General features: G+C 41.1%; 1 protein-coding gene across 14 annotated transcripts in view; it reads right to left on the bottom strand.

Annotated features, from left to right (window-relative positions):
* The window catches only part of TEX14 (testis expressed 14, intercellular bridge forming factor), a 117954-nt gene that overhangs the window by 9825 nt on the left and 80551 nt on the right, over positions 1-27578 (bottom strand). For 9 of the 14 annotated variants that reach the window (XR_007146803.1, XM_047832525.1, XM_047832522.1 and 6 more), the window contains 15 exons: positions 24272-24378; positions 22178-22303; positions 21881-21969; positions 20258-20539; positions 19281-19381; positions 17585-17704; positions 16115-16181; positions 13115-13196; positions 9997-10059; positions 9087-9214; positions 7965-8170; positions 6825-6921; positions 5349-5423; positions 2565-2642; positions 1732-1831 (listed from right to left, as the gene is read on the bottom strand). Coding sequence is in view for 12 of the 14 variants with exons in the window: in XM_047832525.1 (XP_047688481.1) it covers positions 1732-1831; positions 2565-2642; positions 5349-5423; positions 6825-6921; positions 7965-8170; positions 9087-9214; positions 9997-10059; positions 13115-13196; positions 16115-16181; positions 17585-17704; positions 19281-19381; positions 20258-20539; positions 21881-21969; positions 22178-22303; positions 24272-24378 (1721 nt within the window). In the remaining 2 variants the exon portion in view is untranslated. Of the gene's footprint in view, positions 1-1731; positions 1832-2564; positions 2643-2999; positions 3072-5348; positions 5424-6824; positions 6922-7964; positions 8171-9086; positions 9215-9996; positions 10060-13114; positions 13197-16114; positions 16182-17584; positions 17705-19280; positions 19382-20257; positions 20540-21880; positions 21970-22177; positions 22304-24271; positions 24379-27578 lie in introns of those variants that run through there. The other 5 variants (XM_047832528.1, XM_047832520.1, XR_007146804.1 and 2 more) reach the window with 4 other exon arrangements.

Here is a 27578-nt window from a genome sequence, read left to right as displayed (position 1 = left end):
TTGTGAGTTCAAGCCCCACATTAGGCTCTGTGCTGACAGCTCAGAGCCTGGAGCCTGCTTCGGATTCTGTGTCTCCGGCTATCTCTCTGCCCCTCCCTGCTCACACACACACACACACACACACACACACACACACACACGCACACACACACACACTCTCTCTCTCTCTCTCTCTCTCTCTCTCAAATATAAATAAAGAAGGAAATTCTGTTGGCTGCAGCAACTTCTTACTCAACACATCTCCAGAGGCAAGGGAAACAAAAGCAAGATAAACTATTGGGACCTCATCAAAATAAAAAGCTTCTGCACAGCGAAGGAAACAATCAGCAAAACTAAAAGGCAACTGATGGAATGGGAGAAGATATTTGCAAACGAAATATCAGATAAAGGGCTAGTATCCAAAATCTATAAAGAATTTCTCTAACTCAACACCCAAAAAACAAATAATCCAGTGAAGAAATGGGCAAAAGACATGAATAGACACTTCTCCAAAGAAGACATCCAGATGGCAAACCAACACATGAAAAAGTGCTCCACATCACTCATCAGGGAAATACAAATCAAAACCACAATGAGATACCACCTCACACCTGTCAGAATGGTTAACATTAACAACTCAGGTGAGGATGTGGAGAAAGAGGATCTCTTTTGCACTGCTGGTGGAAATGCAAACTGGTGCAGCCACTCTGGAAAACAGTATGGAGTTTCCTCAAAAAATTAAAAATAGAACTATCCTACAACCCAGCAATTGCACTACTAGGTATTTATCCAAGGGATACAGGTATGCTGTCTCAAAGGGGCACATGCACCCCAATGTTTATAGAAGCACTATCAACAATAGGCAAAGTATGGAAAGAGCCCAAATGTCCATCAACTGATGAATGGAAAAAGAAGATGTGGTATATCTGTACAATGGAGTATTACTTGGCAATCAAAAAGAATGAAATCTTGCCATTTGCAACTACGTGGATGGAACTAGAGGGTATTATGCTAAGTGAAATTAGTCAGTCAAAGACAAATATCATATGACTTCACTCATATGAGGACTTTAAGACACAGAACAGATGAACATAAGGAAGCAACAATAATATAAAACAGGGAGGGGAACAAAACATAAGAGACTCTTAAATGTGGAGAACAAACAGAGGACTAATGGAGGGGTTGTGGGAGGGGGGATGGGCTAAATGGGCATTAAGGAATCTAGTCCTGAAATCACTGTTGCACTATATGCTAACTAACTTGGATGTAAATTTAAAAAATTAAATTTAAAAAGAAGGAAATTCTGATCATGTTGCATGGATGAACCCTGAGGACAGTATGTTAAGTGAAGTAAACCAGCTACGAAAAGTCAAATACTGTATGATTTCACTTATGTGAGGTATCAAGAGTAGTCAGAAAGCAGAATAGTGGTTGCTAGAACTGAGGAAAGGGAGCAGTTGGTTTTTAATGGGCATAGAATTTCAGTATTGTAAGATGAAAAAGTTCAGGAGATCGGTTGCACAACAATGTTAATATACTTAACACTAGTGAACTGTACACTTGAAAATTTTATGTTTATGTGTATTTTATCACAATTACAATTAAAAACAAAAAACCTTTAGGAATAGGGGCTATCAGGCTAGTAGGAAGAAAGACCTTTTTTCCCCATTCTTATTTGTCAATATCGGAAGAAAAATGAACACACTAATACAGTTTATTAAATCCTTTTAGAAGCCCAGCTTTTTCTGTTACCTCTCTGTGTCCTCTTCTAGATCCTGAGTTTCTTTGGTCCAGAGAATACTGCTATCTTCTTTGTTACTGTTAGTTTCTTGTTCTTCTAAGTGCCTTTGATCTAAAAATGGTTGAAAGACTCAACTTTATTAGAACAACAACAAATTGAGAAAGCCTGCCTTGAAATGGAGTGCAAAAAATTAAAGCTAATCAGTGGTCCCTGAAGTATATATTGCACTACTTCTTCCCAGGAGAGCAGAGGCCAGGTGGCAGTCTGCAGGGTGCCTGCATTCACAGAAGCTGCTTCTGGGGTCTTGGGAGCTCTCTGGTGCCAGATGAAGCAATAGGAAACCTTACCTGTGCCAAGACTCAAGACAGACAGAAAAAGCAGAGGAAAGAGAGGGCACATAAAAGAGGAGCCAAGACACCCTGAAAACAAATTGCACTGATTCACTTTGGGTGACCACCCTATTCTCACCTGTAAATGTTTCTAGGTTGGAGCCCCAAGGAAAGAATTTGGGTGGGGAAAGGTAGTTAGTACCCTTTAATGTATGCCAGGCATTTTACAATACTGTCTCATTTCATCCTGCCAATGGTCCTATGAAGGGAAAGTTTGTTCAGTATCTTACAATGTACCAGACACTGTTCATAGAGCTATTGTGTAAACCAGGAGGTAAGAATTATCATCCCCATTTTACAGATGAGGATGACAGAGGCTCGGAGACATTAAACAGCTTAATGAGGTGGAATTGTGCCTGACCTCAATGCCCACAGTGTCCCACATGTACCATTGTGCTGCCAAGGGCAGTGTTATAGCAAGGACCTGATGAAAAGGGTCTGGGCAGCTGGCTTACCATTTACAGTGACACTGAGATAACTTGCTGTGTTCTCCCGCAACACTGTGGATGAGGCCTGCTGTCGCTTCAAGTGCTCTGTCACAATAATACAAAAGCAAAACACAACTTATTTCTTCCTTCAGATGTCATACCATTCTCTAGGGCAGTGGTTCTCAAAGGGTGGTCCTTGGATCAGCAGCCTCAGTATACTCAGTACTTAGATATGCAAAGTCTTAGACCTCATCCCTGACCTACTGAGGCAGAAACCCTGGGGGTGGGGCCCATCAATCATATTTTATAAGCCCTCCTGGTGATTCTGACAGCTGATAACCTTTGAGAACCACTGGTCTAGAGCATCCAATTCTATCCAACACTAAAAATAAAAATAATAATGATAACAATGATAGGTAACACTTGCAAAGCCCTAGGTGGCAGTTACTGTTTTTAACTTACACACATTCATTCAAGATTCATGTTCACAATCTTCATAACAACCTTACAAGACTCATCGTGTGACTGTCATTCCTGTTGAGCAGATGAGGAAATGAAGGTAAAGAAAGGTTGAGGACCTAGCCTGGAATCACACACAGTGTAAGAAGCAGAGATGGGATCTGAACCCAGGATGTCCAGCTCCAAGATTTATGCTGTTAATTTTTATTTTATACTCTGTCAAGTTTGTAACACATCAAAGCAGGTTCCAATTTCCCCCATCTCTATGGCCTATATTTCCTATTTTTTTACTTAGTTTATGAAAAGATAGAAGGCAAAGAAAATAATTTCCATTTCCTAAAGAACTGACCATTACACCAAGACAAGCATCTGCCAAACTGCATACTGCTTTGCATTTGTGGCTGCACAGTATCCTTCAAGTGCTCCCCACAGCAGAGCAGTGAGACAGCTGCGAGGCGGCACACACAGGGACCCTGGACTCCCTGGTGCAGCCCTGTTGTGTGCAGGCACAGGGGTCTCTCTTCCTGCAGGTCAGGAAGCAGGCCTTTCCTGGCAGCTCCTGGGCATCAAGGGGCCCCCATTTGATCACTTGAAATAACTTGAAATACAAAATTCATTTTTATCCTTGTTAAAGATAGTCCTTTATTAATCTTAAAAGATCACCTATATCCTAGAGTTCGAGAGGATCCTCCCTGTTAGGCCCTTGTCAGAAGCCTAGAGCTGTGGATGTGGGCCCTCCAAAGGAGCACAGGTGTCAGCACCAGGTCACTCTCCAAAGTTCTCTTGAGGCGAAACAATGGAATGATGATTTATAATAATCAGGTGGGAGTGCCCATTATTAGAAGAAACTACCCAAGCGACCTCTCAATTTTGTCTTTCTGGGAAATTACTGACCTGTGTCAAAGTACAGACATCACCTAGAAACCTGGTCCAGATAATTCCCATGAGTAAAATGAGAAAAGGTTTCTGCAGAGTGTGTTGGGGTACAGCTGTGCCATGAGGCTGGAACCTAGGAGGAAGGCTGCTAACAGCTGCTGAAATGGGGGAGTCTATATGGTGACTAAGAGAGAAGACAGCAGGATCCAGAAGAAAAGTATCACTAAGGTCAAACTGCAAAGGAGCCTACAAATACTGCCTTAAGTCATGACAAAAGAAAAATGACACTGAGAATCTATCTGAGCTGGACATGTGTGGGTGACCTCTACTCTCATAAGCAGCAGTTCTATTACTGTACTAAGAAAAACAACTGGAGAGAAAGAATTTGCAAGGACTCCTTGGGGCATTCTAGAGAAGGAAAGCCCTAGGGGTAGCCCTAAGGGGTAGGCACCCTAAGAGCCTGACCCAACAACCCTATGACCCTGTGGCTTTGGGGAAGAGGTGTAATGAGGTGAAGGGGCCTATGAGTACAGAAAAAGAAAAAAGGAAGGTCTGGCAGCTCTGACTGGCTCCACCCTAGTTCATCAGACCAATAATCAGGGGCTGGGGGTTGTGATAGCCTAGATGGTAGCTGTCCATTGAGTCAGACCACATAAGTCCTCATTTACCTCCTTCTTCCTGATGAGACACAAAACCTCAGAGACCCTGAAAAATAGCTGGTGCATATCGGGAAATTCTCTAGAGGCCCCATACCAAGAACTGGACTGTGAGAGGTCTGCCAAGATGCGTCCTTTCAGAGTAAGAAGCTGGTCAACCAGCCTGTCAAGGAGAGAACAATCACGTCTCTTCTCACTCTTCAAGTGAGAAACCACCTGGCCCAATGCCTCCATGTACTTTCAGCATTGGCTCAGCTGGGCCGGGCCAGCCAATCCAGCTACAAGTAAAATTGGGCTGGTATAGCTGGGTCTCTGTCTGAGATGGAAAATTCTGGTCTCATTACATCTTGTGCCACTGACATCTCTGCCCCTGAGAAGGTGATTCATCCATGATGCCAATACCTCTAATACCTCCTGCTAATGGCAAAACTGAAAGTACAGGATGTCTCAACCTTAGTAGCCAGACTTCAGGCCTCCAAGGTATAGCTGGTTTGGTTCCAAAAGGAGGTGAAATATTCCTTTAATAAAACAATTTCATCATAATAAACCACTTAAATATTGTTATTCTTCTTAGAATCATTACCATAGGCCCTTTAAAGTAACAAAATGACAACAGACACAGGCTAATATCCTGGCCAGGTTTCAGTAGTAATGTGAGGCCCACTTTATTGGAAAACTGCTCCTTCCTGAATTGTTCATTCAGTTAGACCTTCTTATTAGGGTCATTTGTACTAGTACCTACACCTGAGACAAAGAACTATATTGTGGTCAGTGACCATAACAGGGCCATGGAGTACATTCTGTATTGAACATCCCTTACCAATTTCGTCAAGCAGCTCCTGAGATGGTGGTGGTAGCTCATCAACATGATGCTGTGAAATGGCTTCTACTAATGCTTACAAAACATAAAGAGAAAAATGGCTTAACACCTTTCTGACCCTGAACTGGATTTTCCAGGCTTCCACATGAATTTGACATAGGACTTCTCAGCAATGAAACAAACTGAGGCAGGAAGACAGCCTCTTACATTAGCAGTTCTAGTTGAGACCTCCTAACATGTGAATGGATTTACTCCCCTTTTTACTCCAAATCCTTTCCTGCTTTACCCCTTATCCCAGTATTTCTTGGTCTGTGTCCCTCCCTCCCAAAGATATTTAGGGTAGGGGAAGTATAAATTCTTACTAAGAGGCTGGGGGCCTAATCTGGCATAAGGCTCCTGGAGGGATACAGTCTGGGCCAGTCAAAATGAATAAAAAATAAAATGGAAGGTCTTTTATAGGTTATCAGGCCAGGGGATATAAGAACAACCACTCTTTGGGCCTTCCCCTCCTTATAACCTTAAATAAAACCCCTCAGCTTAATTCACAAAATCCAAGAATTGTACCAAAACCTAAGACATTAAAATTAATATAGCAAAGGCAATATGCCTCAAGAGTTGTTAACATTCTCATATCCTTTGATCTGAAAACCATCTCCTAAGAATCTATCCTAAAAAAGGGATCAGAGGTACAAAGATTTTTATACAAAGAACAAAAATTAGAAAACAATATAAGTCTTCAACATAATGGCATAGTTAAGCAACATATGTAGAACGGACTATTATGAAGCCATTAGATATATTTAACAAATAATTTTCACTAAGGGGAGATCCTCAAAACATAGCATCAAAAGAAAAAAAATAGGCCGGAGATAATACACAATATGATATCAACTATGCTAAAAATACATACATTTTTGTACATTTCTAGAAATATGAAAGAGAAAGTGCCTGGCTGGCTCAGTAGGCAGAGCCTGAAACTCTTGATCTCAGGGTTGTGAGTTCGAGCCCTACATTGGGCACAGTTTACTTTAAAAAAATGGGGGCACCTGGGTGGCTCAGCTGGTTGAGCATCAGATTCTTGATTTCAGCTCAGGTCATGATCCCAGGGTCGTGGGATCAAGCCCGTCATCAGGCTCCACACTGATTAAGATTCTCTTTCTCTCCCCCTCTCCTCCTCTCCCCCACTTGCATGCTCTCTCTCTCTAAAAATAAAAAATTTTTTTTTAATTTTAAAAAGAAAAACTATGTACTGAATAGTACAAGAGGTTAAAAAATGGTGGTAGAATTAAATGATAGTTTTCTTTTAAAGCTCTTTTTATTCTCCAAGTTTAATGAGTATATTACTTTTATAATCAGATGGAAAATAGCATTTTTGTTTGAATTTAATGTAGCATCAACGATGAGACTAAAGTTCCCTTAAATTGGCTTACTATTATTTTGTATTTTGGTTGTATTTTCGTATTAAACACAGGGTACCTTTCTGCAGGCTCCTTCTCTGGGTGGCATGGGATGATGTGTCAGGTGACTTAGCAATGCTGGAGGAACCGGCCCCAGTAAATGCAGGCAATCTTTTCTATAAGTAAGATGTAAACATGGTAACTGACACATGTACTGAGCTCAAAAGGCAAATGCAGTTCAATCATTTCCAAGATTAAGCCTGTGTTTCTTTGATGGAATAAGCCACTTGTTTTGTTGATTGAGTCAAACTCTTTCAAATGTCCCCTCCTCTGGGATCCCTTCTCACCCAGTCTTTGCCTCCAGAGCACCCAGTACTTACCTCTGTATTGTGTTAGCCAGCCTTTCTCACTAGGTGGGGAGCTCCTCTGGGGCAGGGACTAGGTTTATCTTATTCACATTTGGTGCCTAGAAGAGGGCTTGGCAGGGTACCTGGCACTTAAAACCTGCCCAGTTAACAATTTATTGAATGAAAGCATAAAACTCTTTATCTCCCTACTTTAGAGTGAACCTTTTGTGAGTCAAATGCCCAAAGAAGATAACAATTGATTTTTAATTGAGGGCCAAAGCAAGTAATCAGTCTGCCTATAGAATGGTCAACATTTTTAATGAACAGTGCCAAGTAAGGAATTTGTAGTTTTCTTGAAGAGTCTACACATATGGAATATAAGGGGGAGAGAAGAGAAAAAGAAAGAAGGACGGCAGGGGGAGAAGGAGGAGGGGAGGAAAAGGTAGCACACAATTATGTGTTTTTATTGCAGACTGTTAGTTCAGGAGTTCAGAGAAGGTAGAGAGCAATCAAACCTCTCAGGGAACTAAGCAGAGGAGGCATCAAAGAGGAAGCAGAACCCAAGCCTCCTCAAGTAAGTAGGATGTGGGTAGACAGAGAGTACAATGCAGGTGAAGGCAGCATCCTAAGCTATGACAATTTGGCTCTTTGGAGAAATTGCCAAATGTTATCTCTGGGGCAAAAAAAGGCACAAAAACCTAGGATCTATCCTAGAATACAGACTCAGAAAGATACCTCAGGGAAGCCCAGAGAAGATCCAATTTATTTCTTGCTTTCTTTGTATAATGGATTTGGAGAAATCTTGGCACTTTGGATCCCTGAGGCCTTTGGGCTGACTCCATGAGTGTGGAAAGCAGAATCAGTATACTTACGAGATCGGTCAGTCTTGAAGGGGCAGTTTCAGAGGAAGTAAGAAAGGAATCTAGGCTCTTTGCTTTCTCTCGAACAGTTGTAAATCTATCGGATGAAGTTTGAATGGATTCCTGACTGTTCCAGCATGAGGTAGAACCTGTTTTAATCTGAAATGTGATACTTTCAAGGCAGTCTTTATACCGACTGGCAGCTGAAGAACTTGACCCTGTTGTAGAAAAGAGGGCAATTAGTTTCTGAATCCTTTACATTATTTAAAAACAAAACCACAAAACTATGTATCTAATACCAGGGATTCTCCAAGTTGTTAATAACTAAAATAATCACAGATATGAGATATAGCTTCTCAAAGTATAAAAACAATGACAGTCTCTAAATTTGGCCATCCAAAGAAAGAGAGATTATTTGAACCACAAATATACTGGAACTAAGGACACCAGAGAGAGGCTATGCGATGCTGGCCATTGAGGTTGCAAGACTCAAAACTATGTGTGTTTACTCATATGTGGAACTTGAGAAACTCAGCAGAAGACCATGAGGGAAGGGAAGGAGAAAAACTAGTTTCAAACAGAGAGGGAGGCAAACCATAAGAGACTCTTAAATACAACAAACTGAGGGTTGATGGGGGGTTGGGAAGGGGGGAAATGGGTGATGAGCATTTAGGAGGACACTTGTGGGATGAGCACTGGGTGTTGTATGTAAGTGATGAATCATAGGAATCTACCTGAAAAACCAAGAGCACACTGTATATACACTGTATGTTAGCTAACTTGACAGTAAATTATATATTTAAAAAATTTAAAAATAAGAAGTGTTTCATAAAAAAAAAAAAACTGTGTGTTTAAGCACAAGATAGGTTTTAAGTAGTGCTAGAGTACAAAGTACAGTTTGCATTTGCCTGTCTCTACCACTAAAGTAAAAAAACTCCTTAGAGCTGCTTATAACCAGTACCACCAACCCCTACCTGGCCCCCCATGGGATTATCCCCTTCAACTCTGGTGCTAAGGAGACACCTCTACACTGAGGAAACACCTGGCAGTCTTTTCTCACAGCCTGGCTTCCCAAAGCCAATGGGGCAGGGGCTGTTAGTTCTTCTCCCCAAACACTTCTCCCGCAGTGATTACCTGGGCTGAGTGGAGTGCTGACACTTGTAGGTGCATGGTTTATTTTGGGTGTTTTGCATGAGACTTCCTTAAAGGAACCATCTTGTTCATAGGAAATACTAGACAGGTCTTGAATGTCTGTCAGTGATCTAAGAAATTTAAAGTACAAAGTAATTAGGAGAAAATGTTTAGAAAAATCAAACAATATTTTCCTGAGGGGTGCTTTTTTTTTTTTTAATTTTTTTTATTTATTTTTTTTTTTTTTAATTTTTTTTTCAACGTTTATTTTATTTTTGGGACAGAGAGAGACAAAGCATGAACAGGGGAGGGACAGAGAGAGAGAGGGAGACACAGAATCGGAAACAGGCTCCAGGCTCTGAGCCATCAGCCCAGAGCCTGACGCGGGGCTCGAACTCACGGACCGCGAGATCGTGACCTGGCTGAAGTCGGACGCTTAACCGACTGCGCCACCCAGGCGCCCCTGAGGGGTGCTTTTTAAGGATGCTCTTGACAATAACCTTTACTTGGCAGCAGACCAGAATTAGAGACTATCTTAGAATATCTTATGTATCTTAAAGAGAATCTCAGAGAATATCCTAAAAAGAGTACTAACTTTAAACATATCTCAGCAGCTAAAAATAAAACTATTTCCATAGATGAAGGTATATTTACATGGAAAACAGATTTCATTTACCTCCAGTATAAACTTATTAATATCATCATCATCATCATTATATTTCCTTGATTGTAAGATGCTATTAATTTAGATCATATCGTTAACAGCTTTTTGGTGAAAGAAGAAACACGCTCACATTAAATGTATGAATAAAAACGGGAGGAATATATTTTCCCACAAATAAGGAAATTCCTCATTTTTCCCTAAAACCAAGACTTTACACAGCATCCTTAGGCAACCCTTTGGTGGCCCTACATGTCCTTCTCTTTCAGCTCCTTTGGTGATTCCTTTAATGTCTCCTCTTGTTCACCTTCAGTACTGTAGGAGAGAAAATGAGAAAATCATATGAATCCCCAGTCAGCACAGTGCACTAACCTGGTACAATGGACCAGTTTGTCAGCCCAGTGTAAGAAGCAGCAGAAAGGGCGCTAAATCAAAAATAGAAAGTTGGTGGGAATGCAAGCTGGTACAGCCACTCTGGAAAACAGTATGTAGGTTCCTCAAAAAACTAAAAACAACTACCCTACGACCCAGCAATTGCACTACTAGGTATTTATCCTAGTAGTAAATACTAGGGGGATACAGGTGTGCTGTTTCGAAGGGACATATGCACCCCCATGTTTATAGCAGCACTATCAACAATAGCCAAAGTATGGAAAGAGGCCAAATGTCCATTGATGGATGAATGGATAAAGAAGGTGTGGTATATATATACAATGAAGTATTACTCGACAATCAAAAAGAATGAAATCTTGCCATTTGCAGCTACGTGGATAGAACTGGAGGGTATTATGCTAAGTGAAATTAGTCAGAAAAAGACAAAAATCATATGATTTCACTTGTATGAGGACTTTAAGAGACAAAACAGATAAACATAAGGGAAGGGAAACAAAAATAATATAAAAACAGGGAGGGGGACAAAACAGAAGAGACTCATAAATATGGAGAACAAACAGGGTTACTGGAAGGGTTGTGGGAGGGCAGATGGGCTAAATGGGTAAGAGGCACTAAGGAATCTACTCCTGAAATCATTGTTGCACTATATGCTAACTAATTTGGATGTAAATTTTAAAAAATAAAAAATAAAATTAAAAAAAAAAAGTAGGAAGTTGGTTCTGGTCCTGGCTCTGCTACTGATTAGCCATATGTTTTCAGGCATGTCTGGGCCTTACTCTGGGCCTCAGTCTCCTTTCAGCCCATCTGAAATCAGCTGATGATACTACATGACAGTGAGCAAGTTCCTGAGGAAATCAATGGATCACAGGAAATTTGCTGGGGACGGAGGCTGGAGCAAAGGGCACAGTGGTGGGGCCTTACCAGCTGTGAGACAGCATCCTACATGGAACATCAGGTGGGGCCAAGAAAGACTTACACCAAAAAACGGCCAGAAAAGAATACTGAAGACAAACTTGACCTTTTTCTACTTTAACTAATAGGTAGGATTCAATTTCAATATCCACTAAATATAAACTATAAGTCAGCTCCCATGCGAAATCCTTCCATATGTTTTCATATTTTTAATCTTTGCAACAATCCTGAGACCAAAGGTACAAAGGAAAGAACATGGGTTCAATCCGGAGACCAAAGGTACAAAGGAAAGAACATGGGTTTTGGATTGAGTTATGACTTTATTAATTCTGTTCACTAGAGTATTTGTTTCTCCTTTCAAGTATACAAGTACAACAGCACTTTTTGGCCGTCCTAATTTATATAAATGGCTACCTCACTTGTTTTAACCAGTGAAGTATAAGCAAAAGTGATGTGAGTCACTTTGGGCAGAAACCTTAAGGATAGTGCACAACTCATGTTCCCTTTCCTGCCTCAGCAATCAAGGAACCACAAGGATGGAGTCTCCCTAAGCCTGGATCTTGGATTGAAGGTAATAGAGCACTGCACACTCCTGGCCAACCCATGGTGGACATGGGGCATGAGTAAAAAATAAATGTTTGCTGTTTTAAGCCATGAAAATCTGGAGGTTGTTTGTTATATAGCATAATCTAGCCTATCCTGACCACTTACTAACCATTTGCTAACTTACAGTTAGCCGCTTACTAACTGCGACCTTAGAAAAAATACTTAAAACTCTCAGAACTTTGCTTTCCTTATTTGCAAAATGGAGATGCCAGTATGTGCCTCACAGGGCTGAATATGGTAGTTACTTAGGAAACACCAGCTGTAATTATTATAGGTAAGGAAATTGAGACCTAGAGAGAGGGAAAGTAAAATGAATGTTGTTGTGTCAGGTACTTTACCTCTATTATTAGTGTTTTTAATTAAACTTTTTATTTTGAAGTAACTGAATATTCACATGACGTTTAAAGAAACACACTTGATCCAAGTTTCCCTGAATGGTAGTATCTTGCAAATCTACAGAACAACCAAGATATCAACACTGATACAGTCAAGATACAGAACATTTCTACCACCACAGGGATCCCCTTAGGCTGCCCCTTTTATAGGCATGTCTACTTCCCTCCTACTCCTTACCTCTTCCCTATCCCCTGGAAACCACTCATTTGTTCTTTATTTCTATAATCTTATCATTTCAAGAACGCCATATAAGTGGAATCATATAGTAAATAACTTTGAGGGATTGTGCTTTCCATCCAGCACAATTCTCTGGAGATTTATCCAGGTTGTTGAAGGTATCAATAGTTCATTCTTTTTTACTGCTGAGAAGTATTCCATAGTAGGGATGTACCAGTCTGTTAAATCATTCACTTGTTAGACAATGTTTGGGTTTCCAGTTTTTGGCTATTACAAATAAAGTTGCTATAAACATTCATGTATGTGTTTTTTTTTTTTAATTTTCAAATGTTTATTTATTTTTGAGGGACCAAGACAGAGCTCAAGTTGGGAAGGGGCAGAGAGAGAGAGGGAGACACAGTATTTGAAACAGGCTCCAGGCTCTGAGCTGTCAGCACAGAGCCCCACGTGGGGCTCGAATTCCGGAATGGTGAGATCATGACCTAGGCTGAAGTTGGAAGCTCAACGGACTAAACCACCCAGGTGCCCCTCATGTATATGTTTTTATGTGAACATAAGTCTTCATTCCTCTGCAAAGAATGCCAGGAGTTATAAGGATTCTTATTCCTAATTTTATAAATGGGGAAATAGAAGAGAGGAGTTGAGAAACCAAGGTCATAGGGATAGGAAAGGCAGAGTCAGGATCTGAATACAGATAATGACTCCTTTTCACGATCCCTCACAATCCTGCTGAAAAAGTCCTAAGAAAGTTAAATTCCCCAAAGCAAATTTTTATAATGTGGTGACAAATATATTTGAAGACAAGCAATATATAAATATGGGACATTATCAACATTTAACGTTACTTCTGTGAGTCTGAAACTGTGACTAAAATACTAGCACATACGTTCGTATAGGTTGGAATTGAGACCTGGTCAAAATCTCAGCATTCCTTCCAAGGCTTTTTCTCATTTGGAACTTTTCTTCGCCTGAAAGAATAAAGTAAATGCATCTTTTTTACTGAATTTTTACCAACTCAAATTATTGTTTTCATTCTCTAGAATTTCCCTTGGTCTGGTTCAGAATGAGAAATAATCTGGGTAAACAAAGTACTTCCTAATTGGGTTTGGATTGAGTGCTATAGGAGAGGTTTTTGCTCTGAAAGTTTATTTTCCTTGCTCAGAGGGAGTAACTATATTCTGACACTCAAAATACAATCAAGCCATTTACTGGCCTTTCAGTTATAACAGCACAGTTATTTCTGGAGACAAATGTTGTTTTGTCTTTTCAGGAAGGCAAACTGACCTGGTTCCTGTCAACAGACACCAGGGGGCGTTGAAACCAAGAACTGTTTGTTCACTAAAGATTCCAAATAGAAAAGACCATTAGCTGGGCATCCCAGAGTGCTGAGCCTCTTGGCCATCATACTCCACTTAAAGAATGGGGGTGGGGGGCTTGAGTACTAAGGAGCTAATTCAACTATCTTCTGTTCTTTTTTTAAGTTTGTTTATTTTGAGAGAGAGAGAGAGACAGAGAGACAGTGTGAGTGAGGGAGGGGCAGAGAGAGAAACAGACAGAAAATCCCAAGCAGGCACGGCACTGACAGCACGGAGCAGCCCAACATGGGGCTTGAACTCATGAAACTGTGAGATCATGCCCTGAGCCGAAACCAAGAGTCAGATGCATAACTGTCTGAGCCACCCAGGTGCACCTCTTCTGTTCTTCTTGATATCAAGTATCCAAAGTTACTCCCCACCAGTTCTCAGGTTAGATACTATGCAGACCTCTGGGCAGACAGGGCCACTATTCATTATTCTTCCCACCAGTGTACTGCTTTGTTTATAGAGAAGGGGACAGGCAGAGCAGACTGCCCTCTCGGCAAATGCTCATGATCCCAAGGCCATTTCTTAGAGCAAGTAGTATGGTGGACGATGGGGAGGCTCACCAAAACAGTGTCACCTTTAGCAGGTACCAAGGAGGTCTGAAACGTCAGTAGAGAAGCATGAGGGCTCTTCTTCCTGTGACCCTCTTTCAAATACCTAGGAGGCATAAAGCCCTAGAAAGCATTAAGGAATTCCTAATAAGCACCATTACAGCTGGAAAAAAACTTAAGAGATTTTGCAGTCTGACCCTCTCCTTTACTTTATACAAAGAGAGAATGGAGCCCTGGGGTGAAATGATCATGCATGAAAAAAAAAAAATCAGTGGCAAAACTGGGCTTGGAACCTGGCATGTGTCCGATTTTTACCTGTGGCATCGCCTGGTGTGGAAGGGGTATATGTCAGAGCCCTAGTGGAAAAGGAGGAAGAGAAGGGTGAAAGCGGGACATGAGTGGAAATCGAAGGTTTCTTCATGTACTTCAGATGTCTGTATCAAAGTAGCCCTGGATTTCTGACCTACCTGCCCCACAACTTCTCTATCCCACTCAACCTTCTTCTACACAGAAGTGAAATGGCTATGTGCAGGTCAGGCTCACACAGAAAGTAACTGCAGGCAGAGGCCACATGAAAGAAGTGGGTGACCCAAGATCCAGGTCTGGAGACTTTTAATACACGTTGTCCTGAGAATTTAACTGTTCATCTAAAAGCCTACTGCTTAAGATGATGTCAACTGTGACAGGGGCATGAATCAGGTTAGAGATAGAAAACAGAGTATATAGCAGGAGGAAGGCAGTAAGTTCAGAATCCAAGCCCACCTTGTCTGGGTTCAGAATGTTGAGACATGACTGAAAATAGCTACCTGGCTCAGTAGATAGGTAATTCTGACTTTAAAATAGACAGTTGTAGGGATGTCTGGGTGGCTCAGTCGGTTGAATGACCGACTTCGGCTCAGGTCATGATCTCACGGCTTGTGAGTTCGAGCCCCACGTCAGGCTCTGTGTTAACAGCCCAGAGCCTGGAGCCTGCTTCTGATTCTGTGTCTCCCTCTCTCTCCGCCCCTCCCCCACTCATGCTCTGTCTCTGTCTCAGGAATAAATAAACATTAAAAACAATTTTTTTAAATAGACAGTCGTAGGGGCACCTGGGTGGCTCAGTGGGTTAAGCATCCGACTCTTCATTTCGACTCAGGTCATGATCTCACAGTTCATGGGTTCAGGCCCCACGCTGGGCTCTGTGCTGACAGTATGGAGCCTGCTTGGAATTCTCTCTCTCTCCCTTGTTCTCTGCCCTCCCCCACTTGTGCTCTCTCTCTCCCTTTCTCCAAATAAATAAACTTTAAAATAGACAGTTGTATACCTTAAAAGAGTAAAAGTACACAATTTTTTAAATGTCTGTATCAGAATCAGTGGTTGACTTCTATCTTATCTTGTGCCACACCCGGGTTGCTGATTCAAGGTTAACTTCCCATGTAATGGAAAGCAGTTGCTGAGTTATACAGAACCCAAGGCCTCCCGAGGGAAGGATGTTATGTTGACTATGCACTATTGGCTGTTATTAACTCTTTGCCAAGATTCTAAGCAAGCAAAGGAAAATGACAAACTCTGCCTCTTAGGGTGAAGGACATGAAAAGCTAGTTCTAGTTTTTGTTACATCAATAACCAGTTGTACAGCCTGGGTCAATCCCTCAGGTCAGCTCAGTGAATATAACCAAGCACCTGCTATGTGCCACAAAGGGGCCAGAAATCTAATGAAAGGCTGGGAAGGCGGGGGAAGCAGCAGCAACCACTAAACATATGCTATAAGGATGCAAGGGGAAGTACAGAAAACATGATATGCGGATGTTATGAGGCTGGTGAGGAGCAGGAGATTCATTCTAATGAGGAGAAATCACAAAGCCTAGGTTTCCTCATCTGTAAAATCAAAGGCCTGGAGGAGGTTATCTCTAAGGACTGTTCCAGCTTTAAAGATCTGTCATCCAACAGAAAGTAAAGGCAAGTGAAAAGGAATCTGCCTTAAGAGCTTATTACCAGAACCTCGAGGTTGGGCAAATGCATCTCGTATTCCTCCAAAGTCTTCTTCTATAGGACTTGAAGTCTACAAAAGAATAAAAGAGCAAAGAAAGAAGGGTCACTGGAGGCCGTCATATCATCAAAAGTAGAGGGAGAACTTCTTGATGTTCTTAAACCTTGAAAATCTTCCTAAGGTTCCTGCATCTTTTATAGAAAAAGAATAAACCTGCTTCGAAGACATTAAGTGCTCATTTGTACTTTATGTTCCTCCTCAACAAGCCCTCCCCAGCCCCCACTGTGAGGAAGAACTGTGTGACTTTTCCCTTCTTTATATTATCCCCTCCACTCCCCCAACCTTCCCACAAAGATGTTTTGATTCCTAGGACTTTTATCAGAAAAGCTAGAAAGTTGGAAAAATGGCCCAGACTGCAAAGCTACTTTCTGGGGGGTGAGAAGTCAGAACACTGGTTCTTTTGAGAGGTGACAGTGACTGGGAAGAAGCCCACAGGGGTCTTCTGGAGGACCCATAATGTTCTGCTTCTTGATTTGGTTGGTTACATGAATGTGTTCAAGTCTGGGAAAGTCAATAGGCTGTACACTTAAGAGCTGTGTACTTTCCTCTATGTTACACTTTATACGTATATGTATACATAATATGTGTATATGTACTGTATATCTTTTTATTAAAGATTTTCTTAACATGCCAGTCTGCTCACATTAAAAGCCAGAATAGCTGAAGGATTAACAATAGAAAACTGTTATCAGAAGTGCAGAAGAGTGGAAGTGATGCTTTTGTTGCATCACTGAATTCCTGCCAGTCAAATATTGTGTTTGAGATCTACAATCCTCCCTTTCCTCTACCCCACCTTCCATAGTGGTAAAAGGTCCAAAAAATGGTAGGTCAGTAGAAGGTGAGGTAGAAATTATATAAATAAATAAATAAACAAATAAACAAACAAATACGTAAGAAAATGTAAGGAGCTTCGTTTTATAAATGAAAATACTCTGTACAAATAGATGTTTGCAAAAGTTGGGCAGGTTCCCAAGAAAGCCCCATGCACTGCACAGACCCACATTCATGCTGAGCCCTGGCCTCTAATCCTGGCTCTCTTGCCACTAAAGCTTGGCAGGCCAGGGCTAATTCCCTACATCTGTGGATCACCACTTCTTCACACAGAGGAATAACAGCAGGCCTTCTTCTTTTCCCCACAGGAAGGATATGTGAATTAGGTAACGTGAAGAAAAGTGTTTTTAAAAAAAGTACAAAGTGCTGTACAAATACAGGAACCACAGTTTTGGGAGAAACTGCATATGACTTTCCATTCTCACAAATCTTATTTTTCAGATGTCTTTTCAAAACACATGAAAACACTAAGTCGAAATTAGACGCTTTTATGTGTAAGCTATTTTTCTCAATAAAAATAATTTAAAAGAAATAAGGCAACAGAGAAAGCTGAAAAGTACTTTACCCTAAACTGTGGTTTTTACCTCTAGAGCTAAGTTTTCTTGAGCAGTTGAAGAATGAAAATATTCATAGTCTGGAGTTAAAAATTCATCTGTTACATCCTCAGAAGACTCTGGTGAACAAGTTGATTGCATGGACTGATCCTATTAATAATGTAGGAAATCACTTTTAGGTCGGTGTTCATTGTAAACAAATCCCTTTATAGTCGGATGCAGTGTTAATAACGGGGTTATCTAAAATCACTTGGGCCACCCCCCCCCCCCACCTGCTTGCACCACCTGCCTCTGCCTTCCTTCCCCACAGCAAGCTGTGAACCCTTGCAGCAAGTGAGGCAAATGAAAATCCTGGGACTCATCATCCTCATCTGTACAATGGAGAGGGAGGGAGTTAGGTGACCTTTCTGCTCTGAAATTCTAAGAAGAAAGGCCCTAGACAACTCAAGCTGGCACTGAGTTTGAACACCCACAGACGCAGTCCGTGTGTTGGCATCGTCTTCCAGATGAGGAAGCTGAGGCCACTCAAAAATAAGGAGTCCCGTGGGCACTACAGTTTAAAAGTGAAGGAGTATAATGTTAAAAATAGCAATGCAGTCTCAATAATAAAAATAAAACTTGAAGATTCAAAAGTAACAGCTATTTCTTCACCATCTCCATTCCACCCCTTCCTTTTCTGCTTATTTCTCCATGTTCAGGCCCTGATCACCACATGCACAGGCAACTAACTAGCTTCTTTCCACACCTTCAATGATCCCTTTGCAGAGGTTTTATGATTTATTTCCTTGGATGCTGCTTTTTCCACATGCTTCCTCTTCCTGCACACTTGGCAGCTGCTCCCCTTCACCTCTTGTATCAAATTGAAACTTCTCAGACAAGCCTGGCCTCACATACCTTCCCCGCTTCCCTGACAGACCTGCTTCTCCAGCCAAGCCAGTATGCTTAACATGGCCTATCCTTCCAGCCCCCATGTGAGAAAAAGAATAAATTGTCCTAAATTGTCCTGTGGGTGGTTTGTGTGCCGTGATTAAATATAATAGTATGTTCTTTGAAAGATCTCAAATGTTACCACAATTGTATTTTTATATTATTTCATTTTCAGTTGCTGTTTATATTCTTTAAGTGACTGTGTCCTCCTATCACAATGATAACACACTCTGGTTCCTTAGCCTGGCTGGACTGTGGCCCAATTACATACCTCAAGGATGTGTTAAACCCCTGACGCAGGGCTGCAGCCTCAATGCACAGATCCTGCTGAGGTGCAGTGGCCAGGCAGAAACACATTCCTTCTACTGAGAGCTGAATTTGGGTCCCAGAGGACACTCTAGGTGAAGAAGGCCCTCTCATCACAACCCTGGCCTTGCTCTTCCTACTCCAATTGGACCTCAGTCACCTGCTGGGCCATGAGCTTTGATACCTGACCTCACACTGTGATTCCAGAGTTGGTCTCATCATCTACGCAGCTAGAAAGAAAGCTCAAGAGTTTCCAGAATCTGACACTTGTCTGTGTTCCACCCAAGCCCCAAGATACACAATGCTTTGAGTTGAACTGACTCAAACAGTATTTAGGCAGGGAGAAAATACTTTTCCATTCATGTGAAGCACATACTCCAACAAAAAAGAACTACTATAGATATTATTTCAATGTCATAATATATAACAACAACTCAGTTCTACTTTATTAGGTCCTTGGGTTCAACCTGGCTCTGCAGGCCATATTACTTACACTGTAAGATTTCTCAATGACCACAGATGCGTCAGAACTTGCTTGAAAGACTTCACTATGCTCTGGATACACATTTTTGCTGGGAGACAGGTGCCTGATACCTAATGATTATAACACAACCAGGGCCATAGTCATTCCATGATATTCAGATGGCATGGAAGGGAAGAGGAGTGGCAGGAGAGAAGAGATCTGTGAATATTCTGCCAAGGATGGCCATGTCCCATATGTCAGGTTCAGTCCAGAAAGTGGAGACTGTAAGTTTGGCCTAGCCCCAACACGTGGTCCTGTATCATCAATCCTTTGGCCCACCCATTCAAGGGGGATGCTTGATAAGGAACAGATTCTAAATACCAAAAGACCTCAAGCCAGTAGGTTTTCTACCTAACATAAATGAAAATTTTAGATGTACCTTTCTTTGATTTGTAAACAACTGTGAAATAATATTCCATGCCCTGATTGCATGCAAATTACCAGGTAGAAATGCACAGCCTTCAGTTTTAACCTGCAAATCTACAAAGTGATGACAGTCAATGCCATTTGTCTCTAGATTCCTCTAGCACAGAATCTCTAGGAGCCAGTGAAGTTTTTCTGGCTGAAAATGCAAAGAAGTGGGCAGTAGGGAATGGCCATCTACTACTGTACTCAGGTAAAAAAAAAAAAAAAAAAAAAAAAAAGGTTCAATTCCTTGCCAGGTTAGAGCCAACAACGGGGTCATGGTATACAGATTATTTTTCTCCCTTTGAGCAAATGGTCTGCTCCAGTAACAGAAAAACTCACGAATTTCTGGATTTTCTTTACCTACAGGAAGGACAATGGAATCAAAAGGGTATGCTGTTTTCCCCTGGAATTCAGGGATCCCAGATATATGGGAAAGGGGAGAAGACCAAGCAAAGGAAATATTCCAGGATGCTTACTTCTATTTGAGAGCTAATAACTTGATAGAGCTCAACCATCCCAATTCCTCCAACTGCACTTACTGTTGAAGCTTTGAGGTCCAGGCTGTTTGCCATACTGGTCACTGTCACAGTCACTGTTACCCATTTTGTTACATTTGCCATTTTCTCTTGACTCATCATTTTCCCTGGGATACTCTACAGTGCACTGCCAACCCACTTTCTCAGGGTCCCCAAGCGGGGGCTGCAGCAGGGAATCAGGCTCATCGTCAGCTTCATCCTCTAAAGTCGCACTACTCTGAGGATGCCATGGTGGTACTGCCAGCTGCCCGGTGGCTGCTCTCTCTGCCATTTCTTTCACCTCCACTGGACAGAGAGAAAGTAGCATTTAAAACAGAACTGTGAACATTGGAGACAAAAGCTTTTGCTTCTTGAAGAGCTACAAAATACTTGTAAAGTTCATATTATCACAGTAATTGCCTTTTTAGAACTGCATCATCCTTAGCTTGCGCTTTTTGGTTCGAAGGGGAGGAGGGAAAAGAAGTGATAACAGGGAAGGACAGAATCTTCAGTTAATTTCTGAATTTTGGAGTAGAAGGTAGCAGAAAACTTGTAGACAGACCTTCCTGCTATGAAGATTTTACAAGAAAATAACATCTGCAGCCTGTAGAAACTAGTGGAAAGGATTCTATTTGAGTTTGTCTAGCCTCTCTGGACTATGCTGAGTTCATATTTTGGGAGTGTGTATATATGTGTGTGCTTATGTGCATGTGTCTTCATTCCAAATGTTCTATACTTTTGCTAATGTCATTTAACATTAGGATTAAAATACATAGACATCGTACCCTTTTAAAGATAAAACTGATACGAAAGGAAAATGCCCACAAGGTATATCCAAGTGACACTGAATGTTCTTTAATAATGAATGTTATATATTAAATTTCTATATCGTGTACTGTTTTTGCTATAGTTGTTATGTAATATGCATCAGTATATATACATATGTATATATATTAGTATTATAATCATCAGTATTATATACTGATATATATATATATACTATATATATAGTGATATATATATAGTATATATATATATAATGGAAATATTCCTATAAAGTCTAGAAATGAAAAAAGTTTTTTCCAGAAAAAAAAATCACTGAACAAAACAGTATACACAGTGGTAGACTTGATAATCTCTTTTCTTTGGACTAATAACACAAAATATGTTCATTTAAACAATGTTAAAAGACATAGGTTATCTTTCCCGACTAGATGGTAAAAAAAGAAAGAAGAAAGAAAAAAGCATTTCCCTTCTGTAATTTGTAGTCAGAAAGGCCTTGCTTTTATTTTTTTAATGTATTTTTTTAAGTTTATTTATTTTGAGAGAGAGAGAAAGAGAGAGAGAGGGAGAGAAGCAGAGAGAAAGAGAAAGAGAGAGTCCTAAGAAGTCAGCATGGAGCCTGACAGGGCTTGAACTCACAAGCCGTGAGATCATGACCTGAGCCCAAATCAAGAGTCAGACACTTAACCAACAGAGCCACCCAGGCACCCCAGAAAGCCTTGCTTTTAAACTGGAACGATCCAACAGTAGAAAAGAATGTGGGAGGCTGGTGCAATACAGGCTGTGTACTTAGAGATAACAAGCAGGTTAGAAATATACTTTAAATTTCATTTTGCCCAACAGAACTTAGGATGTTTTACTCACATTTCCATTTTAAGTGTACCTCTCCATCATCTTCGTTATTTCTTAACTTTGTATGACAGATTTCAGAAGACACAGATTCCACACTGATCCTAAATTATATAAAGGGGTGGGTGGGGGGGGACAGGGTAGACACAAATATAGTAGTTTGCTCAAGTTCCTGACACAACCCTGAGCCCTGCAGCTCCAGCCCACCCGGACCATCCTCTCCTCTCAGAGCCATTCCTGGGGTTGCACTGACTCCTGCCTGCCACCAGAGAGTGTCAGACTCCCCAGCGTTCTGACAGCAAGACTCCTTACCTAGCAGAGGCCTGGACAGGGCTGGATGACACCAGAGGTCCCTTCAGGTGGCTTGGCACAGGGAAAAGTACACTATTAAGCTGAGTCAACTTGGTTCGGGCACTAGACTCTTTAGACCTTCCCTGGCTAGGAAATGAAAGGACTGGGCTAGAAGACCTCTGAGGTTTTTTTCAGTTTCCAAATTCAGATTACATGATTCTAAAAGTACTCTTGAAAATTTTTCAGAGGTAGAAGAAACCCCACAATTGAAACACAGTTTCAGTAGACAGACTTCTAGTCCCTGAGCTATTGCAGAGCCCCCGACCCCAACAATGCCACAGAACACAGGTGATGGTTCAGTAACTGTTCCTACCCTTTGTTCAGAATTCTTTTATAACAGGCCCACCTGCATATCAGTGATAGCACAATAACTAACATTTGTAAGCATGGTCTTAAGGCACCAGGGAACCTGAAGAACATTCAGAGATCTTCAGCTTAGTTTCACGGAGTTCCAGACCCTACCCACCACTAATTAGCTGCCTGCCTTTGGCACACTTTAATCTCTCTGTACAAAGGTTTCCTCGTCTGAAAAACAAGGGAATCTCTTTTCCTCTACACATCCACGATTATATATGTATCTTATCATCTATTAAACTAACCCTTTGAAAATGTGTGACTTGTGGCATATATATGAATTCCTTGTTATCCTGAATGCCCTACTTCCCTGCTGGACCAGAAAGCAGAGAGACTGAATTAGAAAGGTCAAATCTGATTGGCTTCTTTAAAGAGCAATCTGACAGCAGCTATCAAGTTATCTTTAAAATGTTTAAACGCTTCACCTAGTAACTCTGCTTCTGGCAATCCATCAAGGACATAATTCCAAAGTGCAGAAACAGTTGCACTGACAAGTCGCTGTGGCCCTATTCAAAATGGACAAAAAAATAACACAACCTAAAATTCAACAATGGGGGAAATCCAACAATTATGAGTTCACAGAAGGTTTTCCAATAATGTGAGATAATGCTCTTGTTCTAATGTAAGGGAAAAATCAGGATATAAAAGCACCTATATATGTTTACACGTAATTATAATTTTATATCTAAAAAAGATATAAAAAGACTAGGTGGATTGGCAGCAAAATGTCAAACTTTTCTTTGGCCTGTTTTTTTGTGTTTTGGGGGGAACACGGTGAATAGGGGCTTTGATTTACCACCTAATGCCTATACTGTCACCGCATCTGCTTCTCTCAATGATGTGAGCTCTAACCCCTTTGGTGCCAGTTAGTTGGTTCTCCAGTAATTCTCTTTGTAAAGGTAACATACACTGAACTAAGATGTCTGGGTATTCTCCTTGATACTCCCTTAGTGAACACATTTACCAACATGAAAGAACAGCAAACTCTTGTTGCTAGTCTCAAGTCAACACTGGGAGAGAAACAAAAAGTTACTTCTTTCCAGGAGAACTGACTTCAAAACCATGGATTAAAATCATTTAACCACAGAAAAGAAAAACTGAAATTGATGGACTAGTCTATCTTGAAACACACTTACTGGCCCTTTAATAATCGGCCCTTTAATAATTTTGCCCCTATGCAAAATAAAATGTTTTACATAAGTTCTTAAAAACTCACTGTACACATATGCTCTCCTTCCTGTGATTTGTGCTGAAGCCAATTCATTTCATTGATTTGGCTGGAAATCAGAAGCTGCATGGTTAACAGTTGTATTGTTCAACCCTGCTCCGACGTCAGGGATGTTTATTTTGAACAACCCTGGTTTCCAAACAGTTTGGTTTCTGGAGCACTGGCAAATGGGGTACCTGGCATCTCTTTTTATAAGAAAAACAATTTTGGCAGCTTTGGAAAGGCAAGGTGCTTTGCTTTTGATAAATGATGAATTCTGTCTGATTAACCTGCCAGGTCCTTTACCTTTGATGTTTTCTCCTACAAGTTCCCATTACATAGCTCCTTCCACTCATTCAAAGGAGAAAACCTGCCAAGATCTGTTTCTGTGTTACTGTTTTTCATCACTCACAGTCCCTTTGTGACAAGACACATGAAGATCATTAAGTGGTTTTGGGGTCACATGAGAGTCTAAGAACAAAATGTTAACCCACCTGCTGGTATTTGGGCTCCTGTTTCTTTCCAAACTGTGCTTGGCTCCTTGAGAGGGCTGCGATTGTTCACTTGTGCCCTGTTTTCCAGGTCCACTAAAAGTTGGCAGCTTAAAAAGAGTAGACCTGTTTCAGTGCTTTGATGAAGGAATTCCTCTTCTCTTCACTCTCACATTCTATTTTTCAAGCCATTCTTGCTAAATGTGCAGAAATAATTGAACCTACTAAGATGATTTCCCTTTTCATGTTTCATACCTAATAACTCATATATTGCGTGGAGGTCTTTACATAGAGAAGCTGGCCCCCAAGAACCCAATACAGACTGGGAGCAAGTGAAGAATAAGCAGACAAAACAGACATAAAAAATCCCCAAACTTTCCCCTGTATTATTATTGAGGCAGCAAGCTTTGTGGCAGGAAACCGGGGCCCTAGGTTCTAGTCAAACCCTTACTCAGAATAACCTAAGAAAGTCTTGTGCTTCAGTTTCCTCATCCATAAAACTGGGATGTAGTATCTATCTGAGTCCACCAGTGAGGATGCTATGAAAATAAAGCACACTAAAATAAAAGCTACAATACTTTGGAAATAGAAGTAAATTAAATCACAGGCGCCTGTATGGCTCAGTCAGTTGAGTGTCCGACTCTTGATTTCAGCTCAGGTCATGATGCCAGGGTCGTGAGATCCAGCCCTGCCTCAGGCTCCACACGGAGCCTGCTTAAGATTCTCTGTGTCTGTCTCTCCCTCTGCCCTTCTCCCCCACTCATGTTCTCTAAAAAAAAAAAAAAAAGGTAAATTAAACACTGTATATTTTATCCCAAAGAGAGAATTTTGGATCCGCTCATTCCAAGTTTAACAAACTTAGTTCATTGTACTTCCTAACCTTAGGCAAATTGAGACAACAAATGTGGTATTTTGGGATGACATCAAGATGCCTAAAAGTGAGAGGATGCACAAAAATGATCATAAGCTCCCTAAAGTATGAGCTCCAGAGGACTCTGTGTGGGGGAGAAGATTCCTTAGCAGGGGCTAAGGGCAACAACTTTATCATGGAGCATCAAGTAACATGTTCTGAAAAATGTCATGGTCACCAAGGAAAGATTAGAATATATTCAAAATAGGTATTTAGGATAATGGGAAGTTTGTAATGTTTTCATTTAGTATGATTAAAAATTTAAGAACTGATAAATTAATGGATTTCAATTAACTGAAAAATCCATTTAGATGGAAATGCCTTATTCCATGATTATGCTAGAAAAGCAGGGTAGATTTTTTAAAGAAAAATTCAATATGGTACAATTGTTTTATCCATAGTCATATGTATTAGTAGATGGTTTTCAATGAGGCTTGCTATGAATTCCTTCCCTTGTTGTCCACACTGCCACAAGATAGCTGGAACCTATTTCCCTCCTCTTGAATCTGGGCTGGCCTTGCGGCTTTGACCAACAGAAACTAGCAGCAGTAATACTGTCCTAGGGCTGGGACTAGTTTTTAAAGAGGCTTAGCAGTTTCAACTTTCACTTGGGAAGGCAGCTGCCATGCTGTAGAGAAGCTTGGATGAGATTATTTATTGGATGATGAGAAGCCAAGTGCAGAGAGGGGCTGCTTGGAGGAGGCCAAGGCACCAGGCATGTCAATGAGGCCTTGAACCTTCTTGCCTATCCCAGCCTTCAGCTGAATACAGTCAAGAGAGTGATCCCAGCCCATGCCACACAGAGAGAATCACCAGGTAAGCCCTGTCATATTCCTGACCCACAGAATTGTGAGAAATAAATTATTGTTTTAAGCCACGAAGTTTGGGTTTTTGTTGCTGTTATTACATAGTGATAAATAACCAAAACATAACATACAAGGAACCTTTTTATTATTATTATTTGAGAGAGAGACAGAGAGACAGAGAGAGAGAGAGATGGCTGGCAGGGGAGGTGGATGAGGGAGGGGGGGTAGGAGAGAGAAGGAGGGGAGGAGAGGAGAGAGGGAGTGAGAGAGTGAGAGAAAGAGAGAGAGAGAGAGCAAGAAGAGAATCTTACGTAGGCTCCACGCTCAGCATGGAGGCTGACAGAGGGCTCAATCCCATGGCCCTGGGATCATTACCTGAGACAAAACCAACAGTAGGATGCTCAACAAACTGAGCTACCCAGGCGCCCCAAGAAAACTTATTTCTAATAGTTTTCTAATAAATTTGAAATTTCAATATAAACAGAAATTAGAGTCTAAGTAAGTTCTTTGTGCCTTCTTTTTATACAAAAAAAAAAAAAATGCCAACACTTTTGCAAATGTTTTAAGTGAGGACTGAAGTCTGACATTCAGCAGGGCACAGTGAAAGAACACTAAACTAGGAGTGAAGAACTCTGCCCCTAATCAGTTGTGGGCCTTGGCAGTAGTGTAGTAAGGGGGGGGGGGGGTGGTGGCGAGGGGAGCTGTCTGCCCTGTGCAGGCAATTAAAGGATGTACTACAGGCAGAGAATTTTTAAACTATAATAAAACCCACTAAAAGCTGGCCAGCTTTTTATCACTGCAGCCCAGCAATTCTAAATAATTTCAGTAAAAAGTCCTCCTTCTAAATGAGGCTGACCTCTCCTACCTCAACCCCACCTTTGTAACACCTGGACATTAGGAAGTTTAAGGCACTGAACTTGAGCTTCATACTCTGTAAAATGATGGGGTTGATCCATCTCAAAAATCCTGGTTCAAGAGGCAGCCAGCATTCCATGTGTGAACTTGTTCAGACTCATTCATTTATTCATTCCCTCAGTGACCATTTGCCAAGTACCTACTATGTGCCAGGCACCCTTGCTAGGACACAGAATGAGTAAGACACAGACCCTGTCCTTAAGGAGCTCATGGAAGAGCTACAACCTCACTAAGCCTCAAGCTACACCTGCCAAGCCAGCTCCCATGGTATCTTCTCACCTCCTTTGAGGTGTCTTCTTTGATGACCAGGTCCATCTGTCCCATACTGGGGCTACTCATAGGTAGAGTCTGTGGCTCATGCATCATCATATCCCAGAGTCTAATGCATAGCCTCTGGCTCTATAAATGTTTATTGAATGAGTGAGTAAATGAATGACTAAACAATTTAGAATGGGGATTAATACCTGCCCAAGATACCATATTTAGTAAGTTGAACCACGTATAATTGTCAATACTCGAATATTTTGACCTATAAGACAGCAATTTCAAATAGTTCAATCTGATGCATGGATTACAAAGAACATGGGCTGTATGTTGGGTTTGGAATGAGAGATGAAGAGTATCTACCTTGGAATTCCATCCTAGAGGCCTTATTTCCCAAAGCCAAGAGGACCCCACT

The sequence above is a fragment of the Prionailurus viverrinus genome, chromosome E1, assembly GCF_022837055.1.
Source record: "Prionailurus viverrinus isolate Anna chromosome E1, UM_Priviv_1.0, whole genome shotgun sequence".
NCBI lineage: Eukaryota > Metazoa > Chordata > Mammalia > Carnivora > Felidae > Prionailurus > Prionailurus viverrinus.
This window is presented reverse-complemented; position numbering and strand designations above follow the sequence as displayed.